The sequence below is a fragment of the Corvus moneduloides genome, chromosome 6, assembly GCF_009650955.1.
Source record: "Corvus moneduloides isolate bCorMon1 chromosome 6, bCorMon1.pri, whole genome shotgun sequence".
Lineage (NCBI taxonomy): Eukaryota > Metazoa > Chordata > Aves > Passeriformes > Corvidae > Corvus > Corvus moneduloides.
In genome coordinates, this window is record NC_045481.1 from 62,822,076 (window position 1) to 62,833,193 (window position 11,118).

General features: G+C 61.9%; 2 protein-coding genes across 5 annotated transcripts; both read left to right on the forward strand.

The window, feature by feature from the left end:
- Positions 1-785: 785 nt before the first annotated feature.
- LOC116445316 (acyl-coenzyme A amino acid N-acyltransferase 2-like) lies at positions 786-5,492 on the forward strand. Of its 3 annotated transcripts, XM_032111842.1 has the most exons (6): positions 786-793; positions 1,137-1,211; positions 1,828-2,167; positions 3,432-3,901; positions 4,360-4,562; positions 4,840-5,492. In XM_032111842.1, exons 3-6 carry the CDS (start codon positions 1,944-1,946, stop codon positions 5,425-5,427), a joined length of 1,485 nt encoding a protein of 494 aa, XP_031967733.1. In that variant the 5' UTR covers positions 786-793; positions 1,137-1,211; positions 1,828-1,943; the 3' UTR covers positions 5,428-5,492. The 3 variants fall into 3 exon arrangements, with proteins under 3 accessions (XP_031967733.1, XP_031967731.1, XP_031967732.1); XM_032111840.1 differs by lacking the exons at positions 786-793; positions 1,137-1,211 and having other exon boundaries at positions 2,075-2,822; XM_032111841.1 differs by lacking the exons at positions 786-793; positions 1,137-1,211; positions 1,828-2,167 and adding an exon at positions 2,730-3,111.
- Positions 5,493-5,968: 476 nt separating this feature from the next.
- ZP1 (zona pellucida glycoprotein 1) lies at positions 5,969-11,007 on the forward strand. Of its 2 annotated transcripts, XM_032111768.1 has the most exons (12): positions 5,991-6,725; positions 6,872-6,993; positions 7,066-8,734; positions 8,842-8,985; positions 9,075-9,259; positions 9,470-9,567; positions 9,722-9,849; positions 9,919-10,108; positions 10,193-10,343; positions 10,568-10,652; positions 10,733-10,854; positions 10,944-11,007. In XM_032111768.1, exons 1-11 carry the CDS (start codon positions 6,566-6,568, stop codon positions 10,849-10,851), a joined length of 3,051 nt encoding a protein of 1,016 aa, XP_031967659.1. In that variant the 5' UTR covers positions 5,991-6,565; the 3' UTR covers positions 10,852-10,854; positions 10,944-11,007. The 2 variants fall into 2 exon arrangements, with proteins under 2 accessions (XP_031967660.1, XP_031967659.1); XM_032111769.1 differs by lacking the exons at positions 6,872-6,993; positions 7,066-8,734 and having other exon boundaries at positions 5,969-6,725.
- Positions 11,008-11,118: the final 111 nt, after the last annotated feature.

Here is an 11,118-nt window from a genome sequence, read left to right on the forward strand (position 1 = left end):
GCTGCCCGGCCCCAAGATGGCGGCCGCGCCGTGAGGGGAGGGTGTTGCCCGCTACAAAAATGGCGGGCGGGGAGCCCCGGTGGCTTCCGCGGGGAGCGCGGCTCTGACGTTGTCTCTCGGCGACGCCGCGGGGCCGCGTGGATCATGGAGGGGGAGAACGGGGCCACCCCGGGATCGGGACCGGGAGCGACCCCCGACGAGCCCAGCGGGGCCGCCGCGGCTCCGGCCGCGGCTCGGCGGCGCAGGAAAGGCGGCAAGAAGCGGCAGGAGGCGGCGGTGGCCATCCCGCGGGGCAAGCCCAAATCGGGACGGGTGTGGAAGGATCCCGGGAAAAAGAGGTGGGAAGGGAGGCAGGGATTTTGATGGGGGGGGGGCTCTGAGCTCCAGAAGGGCTGTTTTTGGGGTCTTGAGGTCTGGGGGAATTTTGAGGGGGACAGGATTGTTTGAGGGGCTGTCGGCTGCTTTGTGAGGGGGTTCCGGAGGTATCCACAGGCTTTAGGAAGGATCCGGAGGTGACGGGGATGACTTGGGAGGGGATGCTGAGGATGCCGTGGGATGCTCCGGGGTTGGCGGAGTTTCATGGAATTCTGGAGAGGAGCTGGAGTGGCCCCGGCTGCATCCCGGGGTTTTCGGGGAGCCAACACGTCCCGTGTGCCCGCCCAGGTTCTCCCACATGATCCAGGACAAGGCGCTCCGCAGCTCCTGGGCACGGAAAATGAAGGAGAGGCAGGAGAGGAAGCTGGTCCGGGATCTGGCACGGCAGCTGGAGGAGGCGAAGAAGAGGGAGAAGGAGGTAACGCGGCTCGGGAGCTGGAGAATTCCCGCCTTTCCCAAGCACAATCCCATGTCTCTACCCTCATCCCGGCTGTCGGAGCTGTGGCAGAGCCCAGGGAAAAGGCAGCTGGGATGGAGAATTCCCTGTCCTGGTGCCAAATCCAGCCAGTGATGGTCACATGCTCCAAGTCACTGACTCGGAATAAACTCCCTGGGTCAGTTCCAGCCTCACCCATCGTGGAAAAGCTGCTGGAATGACAGATTTCACGCTTGGGTGGGCACTGGAGCGGGGGTCGGTGCTGGCTGGAGTTTAATCCCGGAGGGAGGGATCTGGAGGGAATGTTTTGGTGCTGCTCCCACAGGAAAAGAAGCGGCGGCGGGAGGAAAACCTGAAGCGGCGCCTGGAAAACGAGCGGAAAGCCGAGATTGTCCAAGTGGTGAGTCCCTTCTCCCGGCTGGGAACAGCACTGGGAACACCCCACAAGCTCCAGCCCCCACATGGATCAGCCTCTCATGTGCTCCAGTTCCTCTCCCTGTCTCCATCTTTGGAGGATACTGGGAGGACTGGGAGATTCCCGGCAAAGCTGGGCACACTGGGAGAGTGTTCCCTGTGTTCTCCCATGCTTGGGAACACCAGAACTGAGGGATAACGGGGGGTGGCAGAGCAAGGAAAACGTGGCGCTGGTGGGGATCTCTGTGGGAGAATCATGGCTTTTCCGTCGGGAAGAGACCTGGGAGCTCGGGGTGGGTGTGGTGAAAGCCTCATGTGTGGGTGAGGATGGGGTTAGTTTTGGGATGAATCTGCTCCTATATCCTGGATCCTTGGTGGTGGGAAGCTGGGAGCTATCCATGCCCATCCTGCCTCATTCCCAGCACTCTGCTCCATCCCCGGAAATGCTCCAGCACGGGGCTTGGAGCAACCTGCACTAGCGGAAGGTATCCCCTGCCCGTGGCCGGGGGCTGGAACTGGATCATCCTTAAGGTCCCTTCCAAGCCAAACCACTCCAGGATCCCATGATTCCATGAAATCCCCCCCCTTTTCCCATTTCCCAGATCCGGAACCCCCTGAAGCTCAAGCGGGCCAAGAAGAAGCAGCTGAGGCGGGTGGAAAAGCGGGATACGCTGGCCCTGCTCCAGAAGACGCCTGTGAGGCGAAGCAAGGCCACGGAATGAGGCGGGAATCGGGATCCTGCTCCTTTCCAGGGACTTTTCCTCGGCTCTGCCAGGACCTTCAATGTCAGACAAACAACAGGGCGGAGCTGGGGGGTTGTTATTCCCCAGGAACCAGCTGCTGGATCCCCCAGTCCCTGTGGGATCAGGATGTGGCCAGTGCCGGAGGCTGGAACAGAACTTTGCTTTCCCAAATTTGCCTTTTTCTCATAAAAATGAATAGGTACTGCGACAGATTCGCCTCTAGCGACTCCGGGGACCGGTGGCTCCAGCTGGGGCCTTCCCTAAGGCATTCCTAGGATCGGAGTGTGCCATGGCTCCTCATTCCCTGCAATTCTCCCTTCTCCAAAGAGGGAATTCCCGTTGGGAATGAGCCCTGGAGCCTATCACCAAGGAAGGGGACAGGGTGTCACACACCCTCCTGTGAGAGGAAACACTGGGAATTCCAGCCCAATGGGGCTGGAAGTGGGAAATCCACATGGATTTCTTCACATTCCTGATTTTTCTTGGCCCGTGAACACCCCTCTCTGCATTCCTGGGGAGGGACATGGCTGTGAGCTGGGATGGGGGGACAAAGGGGGGCACCGGGTGGGAAATGGGGCTGCAGGAAGCAGTGGGAAGCCTTGGAATGGGAATGCCCTGGAGCTTCATCCTGGGGTGACAATTTGTGGGGGGGTTGGCCCACCCATGTCCAGGTTCAGGGGGTGCCGCAGGGAAGGCGGGGACAGGCAGGAATTTCGGGGTGCGGCCGATGCCGGCTGGGCACGGGGTCATGAGGCAGGAGGGCTCTGCCCTCGCCATTCCCAGGTTAATGATTTCCAAGGAATCCTTGAGCCTCTCCCTGTGCAGAGCCCACGGCCCAAGCTGTTCCCAGCAGGGTAAGAGAAGGGGAAGCTCGGGGCTTCGGGGGCCGATTTCCTGGTGGGATGGATGTGGGAGAACCGTGTGTCTCCTCCCAGGGCGGGATTGGGGCCAACATTCCCGTTCCCAGCCTGCCGTGCCTGCACGGAGAGGAGGGAGCGGGGTGCACTTGGGATTTTGGGGCTTGGATCCACACCCCCGCTCCGGCCCCGGGGAGGAGGATATCGGGAGACGGGGCGGAGGACGGTGGGTGCTGGGAATGCGGGGGCTGGGAAACACATGGAAAAGGGGTGTCCCGGCTGCCGGGTGAGCTTTGGAGCGGGGGTTTGGGGTCAGAGGGTGCGAGGTGGTAGGGAAGGAGGGGATATAGGGAAAAGGGAAGGAGGGACGGGGATCCCGGAAGGAGGGGACAAGGACCAGGAAAGAAGGGGCAGCGACCACGACGGGGTGGGGACACGGGAGGGAAGGATAGGGACAGGGAAGGAGGGATGCCAGCAGGACTACCTGGACCACAAAGCCCATCCTAGGAGTCCCCCGTGAGGATCCCTGGGGACAGTCCCCTGCCGCCAGCCCCCTCCTGGGCGTGGCAATCCCTGTGGGACACTCGGCGTGATTCCCGTTCCCAGGTGCACCATGGTGGAGGTGACAGTGACACCGCAGTCCTCGCTGGCCGACCGGCCGGTGCAGATCCGGGTGCGGGGACTGTCCCCATCCCAGCTTGTCACCCTCCGGGCATGGCTGAAGGACGAGCAGGGCGAGTGCTTCCAATCCCGCGCCTTTTTCCGTGCCGACGGAGCGGGAGAGGTGGATCCCGGGCTCCATGCCGCCCTGGGGGGCAGCTACTCCGGGGTCTGGCCCATGGGGCTCTTGTGGTTCCTGCAGCCCGACACCCTTTTCCGACGGCTGGTCAAGCGGGATGTGGCCGGCAGCCCCTTCCGCGTCCGGCTGGAGGTGTTTGATGGGCTCTCCCTGGCCCCGGATCCCAAGGAGCAGCCGCTGGCATCCTGCGAGGCCGAGCGCTGGTACGTGGGCCCCGGAGTGCAGCGGGTGCCCATCCGCGAGGGAAGGGTCCGCGGCGCCCTATTCCTGCCTCCTGGTGAGCATCGGGGAGTTCCGGGATGTCAAAGCCTTGGGAGCCCTGGGATACCCAGCCACTATTCCCTTGGGATACTGAGGCTTGGGATCCCGGGGATGCCAAGCATCGGGACCCCTGGGGAACAACCTTGGGACTCCTGGGATGCTAAACCTTAGGATTCCTGGGTTGTCTGACAGTGGGACCCCTGGGATAATGGACATCAGGACCCCTGGGTGCCCAGCCTTGGGATCCTTGGGATCCCAGATCTCAGGGTCTTGGGATGCCCAACCTTGGGACCCCCAGGATACTGAACCTTGGGCTCCCCAGGATGCCCATCCTCAGGACCCCTGGAATACCCAACCTTGCGCCCCCAAGATACTGAACCTTGTGGCCCCTGGGATGCCCAACCATGGAATCTCTGGGATGCAGGACAGTGCCGGTGGCTCCCCATCTCTGACATTCTCCCTGTCTTCCCACAGGTCCAGGCCCCTTCCCAGGGGTCATCGACCTGTTTGGGGGCGCAGGGGGGCTGATCGAGTTCCGGGCGGGGCTCTTGGCCAGCCGGGGCTTTGCCGTGCTGGCCCTCGCCTTCTTCGCCTACGATGACCTGCCCCGGGTCCTGGCCCAGCTGGACTTGGAATACTTTGAGGAAGCGGTGGAGCTGCTCCTCCAGCATCCCAAGGTGAGTCCTGGAGCGTGGAGAAGGGCACCTGTGAGCCAGGATGTGCTGGGGACTGGGGGCAACTTGGTGAGTGGGATGTCCAGGTGACCAGGGTTGTGTCCTGGGGTTGTCCCAAGCACCAGGAACGTCACAGGGACTGGGGATATCCCAGTGAATGGGATGTCCTGGTGACTGGAGCTATCCCATGAGGCCATCCTTATCCTGGCACCAGGGATGTCCCAGTAAATTTATTTTCCCTGTGTCTTATCCCAGCTGCCTCCGTTTCCTCTCGCTTCAGGTCCGAGGACCCGGCCTGGGCGTGGTGGGCGTCTCCAAAGGCGCAGAGGTGGCCTTGGCCATGGCTGCCTTCCTGCCGCAGGTGGCGGCCACGGTGTGGATCAACGGCACAGCCTTCCTGCACGGAAACCCGCTGGTCTACAAGGAGGTCCGCATCCCTCCCATCCCCTACTACACCGAGCGCGTCCTGTTCACCGAGCTGGGAGCCATGGACAACTCGGCCATCTTCGCCGACCCCCGCGATCCCGCCTACCGCGCCTCGGCCATCCCGGTGGAGAAGATCCGGGGAAAGGTCCTCTTTGTGGTGGGAGAGGCCGACCGCAGCTTCAACAGCAAGCTCTTCGCCGAGCTGGCCCTGGCGCGGATGCCACCGGAGAGCGGCCGGATCCTGTCCTATCCCGGCGCTGGGCACCTGATTGAGCCCCCCGGATCCCCCCTGTGCAGCAACTCCAGCATCCGGGGCACCCCGAGGCCGGTGGCGTGGGGGGGAGAGCCCCAGCCCCATGCCCGGGCCCAGGAGGATTCCTGGCAGGAGATCCTGCAGTTCTTGGAGCTTCAGCTGGGATCGGTTGCTGCCATGAAGTTGTGAGGGGTGAGGAAAAGGGGGTCGGTGTCACCGGGATTGTCACTGTGGGGAATAAAGTGTCACTGGAGGCTGCTGCCTGTGCTCCTGGGGGACAAAGGCTGCACAGATCTGGGAGGTGTTTGGGAGATTCACTGGAGATACTTGGGAGATACATTATCTGGACACATAGACATATGCGTTAGATACATGCAGGATATATATTGGACACATGGGATATGTGTTGGATATGTATCAGATATATATTGGACATGTATGTATAGGATATATATTGGATACCTGTGGAACATATATAGGATACAGCTGAGACACATATTGGACATATATGGGGCGCATATAGAACATCTGGTGGCCATGTATTGGCCCAGCTGTGTCTCTGGGGACGTACCATTCTCTCTGCAGCTGCCCCTGCTTCCCGAGGAGGTTTGAGGGAATCACATCCAGCCCCTGGCTCCTCACGCCTTCCCACTGGGATCCCTGTGCCCCTGGGAGCTGGTGTTACCCCATTCCCCCACCCAGGGCATGGGACAGGGAGTGGCTGTGACCAGCACTCCAGGAAAGGTGGGGAGGGGTTTAACCCGCAGTAAAGATAAATCCCAGGAGGGAAACTTGGGGAAAGGGAGGCGGAGGGAATGCCCACAGAGGACTTTGGATTCCCTGTGGCACTGCCAGCAGGGCACAGCCAGGGTGCAGCAGGGATTTGGGACGACTGACTGATTCCCTCAGACATCACTGGAGCCATGCCGCTGTGTCCCCAAGTCCCATGGCTGTCCCAGGAGTGGTGTGTCCAGATGTCACCGCTGTCCGTACCGGTTCTGGGGTGTGGGCACACGCCAGCCTTCTCCTTTGCCCCTGGATAACTTGATCCAGCTGGGCATCCCGCCCGGCACCAGCTCCGTTCCCTGTTCACCGGGACAGAGTCTCCAAGTGTGGGATAAGCTTGGTTTGTCCCTGGTCACCGTGACACAGCCACGGGAGGTGACCACAGGGCCAGGGCACCAAGGTCACCAGCGGCACGGGAGCGAGGAGCCCTGGGCAGAGCTCATCCCACGGGATCAGCTGATCCTGATCCCCCCCCCCGCATCCCAGCCATCCGGATATAAATCCACACTGCAGAGCCCCGTGCTTCGGCTGTGCCACCACCATGGGACAGAGCTGCTCCTTCCTCCTGCTCCTCTTCCTTCTGTCCCCGTGGCCCAGAGCCACCGTGGCACTCCTTCAGTACCGCTACGACTGCGGAGAGTTGAGAATGCAGCTCCTGGTCTTCCCGTCCCACGGCCGCACCGTCCGCTTCAGGGTCCTGGGTGAGTGGGGGGACTCCCTGGGTCCCCTTGGGGTGCTGGATTCCCTGGGATTCCCCTAAAACCAGAGTGTTCCATGGTGGTGGGATCCCAATGGGATGAGCCCAACCTGGATGTGTCACTTCCCTGTGTCCACGGTGTCCCCCAAGACGAGTTTGGCTCCCGCTTTGATGTGGCCAACTGCTCCATCTGCCTCCACTGGCTGAATTCCAGGGAGGACGGCTCCGTCATCTTCTCCTCCGGCTACAAGGGCTGCCACGTGCTGTTCAAGGTGATGCTGCTGTCCCCTCTGCGGTCCCCTCCAGCGGGATGGGGGTGACTGTCCCTCGTGTCCCCCCCACAGGAGAACCGCTACATCCTGCGGGTGCAGCTGGAGGAGCTGCTGTCCAGCGGGATCCCGGTCACCTCCTACGAGGTCAACATGACCTGCCCCAAGCCAGGTGGCTCTGAGATGATCCCAAATGGAAACCAGGAGCGGGGCCGGGACAACGGAGTCCTGATCTCCCACACTGGCCTCCTGCACCGCATTTCCGAGTCCTCCCTTACCCTCGCGGAATCCCAGCTCTCATCCCGAGATCACTTGGAGCAGGTTCACACTGTGGGACAGCACCAGACCAATCCAGAGCTTCCCGGGATCTGGCACCATTCCAGTCCGGCTCACTCGGGGTTTCTGTCCCAGCCTAGTGGGGTTCGTCCCGTCACCCAAATCCAGGGAAGCTTCATCCACCCGGGAGTGCAGCCCCCACAGCCCGGGGGGCAGAGCCAGCCAGGGATCCTTCGCCCAGTGCTTGTATCCCAAAACCATCCCAGTTTGGTGCATCCTGGGGGTCAGACCCAGCCGGGGCACCTGCGTCCAGGCTTTGTATCCCATAACCAGCCTGGGATGCTGCATCCTGGGGGTCAAAACCAACCAGGGATTCGCCTGGGGTCAGTATCCCATAACCAGCCTGGCATGGTGCATCCTGGGGGTCAGAACCAACCAGGGATTCGCCCGGGGTCAGTATCCCATAACCAGCCCGGCATGGTGCATCCTGGGGGTCAGAACCAACCAGGGATTCGCCCGGGGTCAGTATCCCATAACCAGCCTGGCATGGTGCATCCTGGGGGTCAGAACCAACCAGGGATTCGCCCGGGGTCAGTATCCCATAACCAGCCCGGCATGGTGCATCCTGGGGGTCAGAACCAACCAGGGATTCGCCCGGGGTCAGTATCCCATAACCAGCCTGGCATGGTGCATCCTGGGGGTCAGAACCAACCAGGGATTCGCCCGGGGTCAGTATCCCATAACCAGCCCGGCATGGTGCATCCTGGGGGTCAGAACCAACCAGGGATTCGCCCGGGGTCAGTATCCCATAACCAGCCTGGCATGGTGCATCCTGGGGGTCAGAACCAACCAGGGATTCGCCCAGGGTCAGTATCCCATAACCAGCCCGGCATGGTGCATCCTGGGGGTCAAAACCAACCAGGGATTCGTCCAGGGTTTGGATCCCATAACCAGCCTGGGGGTCAAAACCAACCAGGGCACCTTCGTCCAGGGTTTGGATCCCAAAACCAGCCTGGGGGTCAAAACCAACCAGGGCAACTTCGTCCAGGGTTCGTATCCCAAAACCCTCCCAGGGGCCAAAACCAACCAGGACTTCGCCCCGGGCTTGTATCCCACATCCAGCCTGGCTTGATCCCCACTGGTGCCCAGACTCCAGCAGGATTTCTGCGCCCGGGAGCTCAGCCCCCAAACCAGCCGGGAATTTCTCGTCCCAGTCATCACTCCAACTCCCAAACCGGGCTCCAAGGCCATGCCGGGCTGCTCCATCCCGGCCATCCCAGCCCAGCTTTTGTGCGCCCAGGACTGCCGTCCTGGCCGGGTTTGTTCAGCCCTGGACTCCAGGCTCAGCCCCAGCTGGGCCTGGGACGCCCAGGGCTGCAGCCACAGCCTGGATTGCTGCATCCTGGGATTCACTCCCAGCCCACCCTGCTGCAGTCCACTGTGCTCTTCTACCCCTCAGCCGGGGCAGGTAAGGTGGGGAGATGGGATGGAGGGATACCGGGACAATGGGAAATGGCCTCAAGGTGCTTTTCCAACCTAGATTCCATGCTGTGCCCCCTCTCTGCTTCCCTGCAGGCATGCAGCTGACACGGGAGCAGTGCCAGGTGCCGGTGGGCCGGATGGCGTGTGTGGCTCCACAGGGACGGGATGGATGCCTGCAGGCCGGATGCTGCTATGACGACATGGACCGTGCCACCCCCTGCTATTACGGGAATACCGGTAGGACACCCGGAGGCACATCCCAAAATCCCTCCCCGGTGCCGGGAGAGGGTGCTCGGGGGTGACGGAGCCTCTCCGTGGTGTCGCAGCCACTGTGCAGTGCCTGCTGGAGGGACACTTCGTCCTGGTGGTCCCGCGGGGAATGGTGGCCCCGCCATACAACCTGGACAGCGTGCGGCTGGCCAGCAGCCAGGCGGGGTGTGAGCCCCTCCACGTGTCCGAGGCCTTCGTCATGTTCCGCTTCCCGGTCACCCACTGCGGCACCACCGTCCAGGTAGGGTGGGAAAACCCCAGGCACAGCCCAAGGTGGGCATGGTGGGGTCCCTTCAGGATAGAAGTGGCCCCCAGGATGCTCCCAGTCCCGCATTTCCCCCTCCAAAACTTCAGGATAAAGAGCTCACCCACAAGCTGCCTCCTGCCTCAGATCCTGATCCATGTATCTCTCAGGATGTTTCCCTTTCCCGTTCCTGTGTTCCCCGCACAGGTGATCGAGGACAGGCTGATCTATGAGAACCAGCTGATCTCCACCATCGACATCCAGGGATCCCCCCGCGGCTCCATCACCCGGGACAGCGTCTACATGTAAGTGAAAATCCAGGCAGAGAGCCCGGAGTCCCCCTTGGATTCACCCACTCCTCGCTCCTGCCACGTCCTTGGTGGTGTCCCCACAATTCGGGCTGAGGGGGCTGATGGAGGATTTGGGAGTCTCCCACTTTTCTCTCCCTCTTTTCCCCAGTCTCCGAGCTCGGTGCATCTACAACGCCAGTGACCTCCTTCCCTTGGGAGTGGAGGTGGCCGTGCCCCCCACGGCCGCCCCCCTGGCCATGCCAGGCCCGCTGGGGCTCCAGCTGCGGATCGCCACCGGTCAGTGCTCCCTACCCCACTCCCCATCCCACTCCCCATCCCGCTCAACCCCTCCCAACATTCCTGCAGATGAATCCTACAGCTCCTACCACCCTGTGGGCGACTTCCCCCTGGTGAGGGTGCTCCGGGACCCCATTTACGTGGAAGTCCGGCTGCTCCAGAAGACGGATCCCAATCTGGTGCTGGTGCTGCACCACTGCTGGGCCTCCCCCGGCTCCCACGCCACATCCCAGCCCCAGTGGCCCATCCTGGTAGAGGGGTGAGTGGAAAAGGACGGGAAGATGGAACTGGGGGGGGGGGGGAATATCACTGTGCTGACACAGTGTCCTCATTTCCTGCCCAGGTGTCCCTTCCAAGGGGACAACTACAGGACGCGGCTGATTCCAGTGGGTCCGGCCTCTCCGGAGCTGCCCTTCCCGAGCCACTACCAGCGCTTTGTCATCTCCACCTTTGCCTTCGTGGAGACCTCCGGCATGGCTGTGCTGGAGGGGGAGGTGAGGGGGATCCCCCTAAATCCCTCATTGTTGGGAATCCCTCAGTGCTGGGAATCCCCCATCCCAACACCTACCCCTGCTCCCAGGGTGACACCCTTTTGAGAAGCTCACGCTGCTTCTGGGAGTACCTCAAGGTTTGGGGGTGCTTTGTGGGGGTCCCTTGAGGCTTGTGGGGACCCTTTTTGGGGATCCCCAGGTGACGCTGGCATTCCCATGGCTCCCAGGTGTACATCTCCTGCAGCGCTTCCGTGTGCCACCTGGCCCAGCCGGAGCCCTGCCGGCCCTCCTGCCAGCTGGGAGTGCCCTCACGTGAGTCTGGGAGCCTCCAGGGGTTTGGGGGGATCTCTGCGTGTCCCCCTCTTCCCAAGCCAACCTGCTGCTCCCCACAGGAGCACGGAGGTCTCTGGGGGACAGGAGCACAGGTGACGGCGTGGGGACAGTCACATCCCAGGGATGCGTCATCTTTCCCAACGTTCCCAAGGGAGGGGGAACTCAGCAGAGAGGCTGAGGGGTCAGTGCCTTCTGTTCCCTAAAAACCCCTTCATCCCAAAACCCCCTTCATCCCCTGAAGTTATCTCCTCCTCCTCTTCTTCCTGACAGCTCCTGCCTCTACCCAGATGCCGCTATCTCTGGGAAAGCTAGAAAAATAAACCAGTGCACAGCACGGCTCTAAGGGTGGTTTGTCCTTAGGAGGGGGGAAAAAGGGTCCCTCATCCCCATTCCCCAACTGGAAGCAGCCACAGCCTCCCAAATCCCACCCTGCTACACCCCAGCC

Bases quoted from the DNA above. Each gene is read 5' to 3' on its own strand.
- ZP1 (XM_032111768.1), top strand. From the start codon at position 6,566: ATGGGACAGAGCTGCTCCTTCCTCCTGCTCCTCTTCCTTCTGTCCCCG. The intron at 8,735-8,841 runs GTAAGGTGGGGA...GCTTCCCTGCAG, and splicing joins CTACCCCTCAGCCGGGGCAG to GCATGCAGCTGACACGGGAG. The intron at 9,260-9,469 runs GTAGGGTGGGAA...TTCCCCGCACAG, and splicing joins ACTGCGGCACCACCGTCCAG to GTGATCGAGGACAGGCTGAT.
- LOC116445316 (XM_032111840.1), top strand. From the start codon at position 2,314: ATGAGCCCTGGAGCCTATCACCAAGGAAGGGGACAGGGTGTCACACAC. The intron at 3,902-4,359 runs GTGAGCATCGGG...GTCTTCCCACAG, and splicing joins CGCCCTATTCCTGCCTCCTG to GTCCAGGCCCCTTCCCAGGG. The intron at 4,563-4,839 runs GTGAGTCCTGGA...CTCTCGCTTCAG, and splicing joins TGCTCCTCCAGCATCCCAAG to GTCCGAGGACCCGGCCTGGG.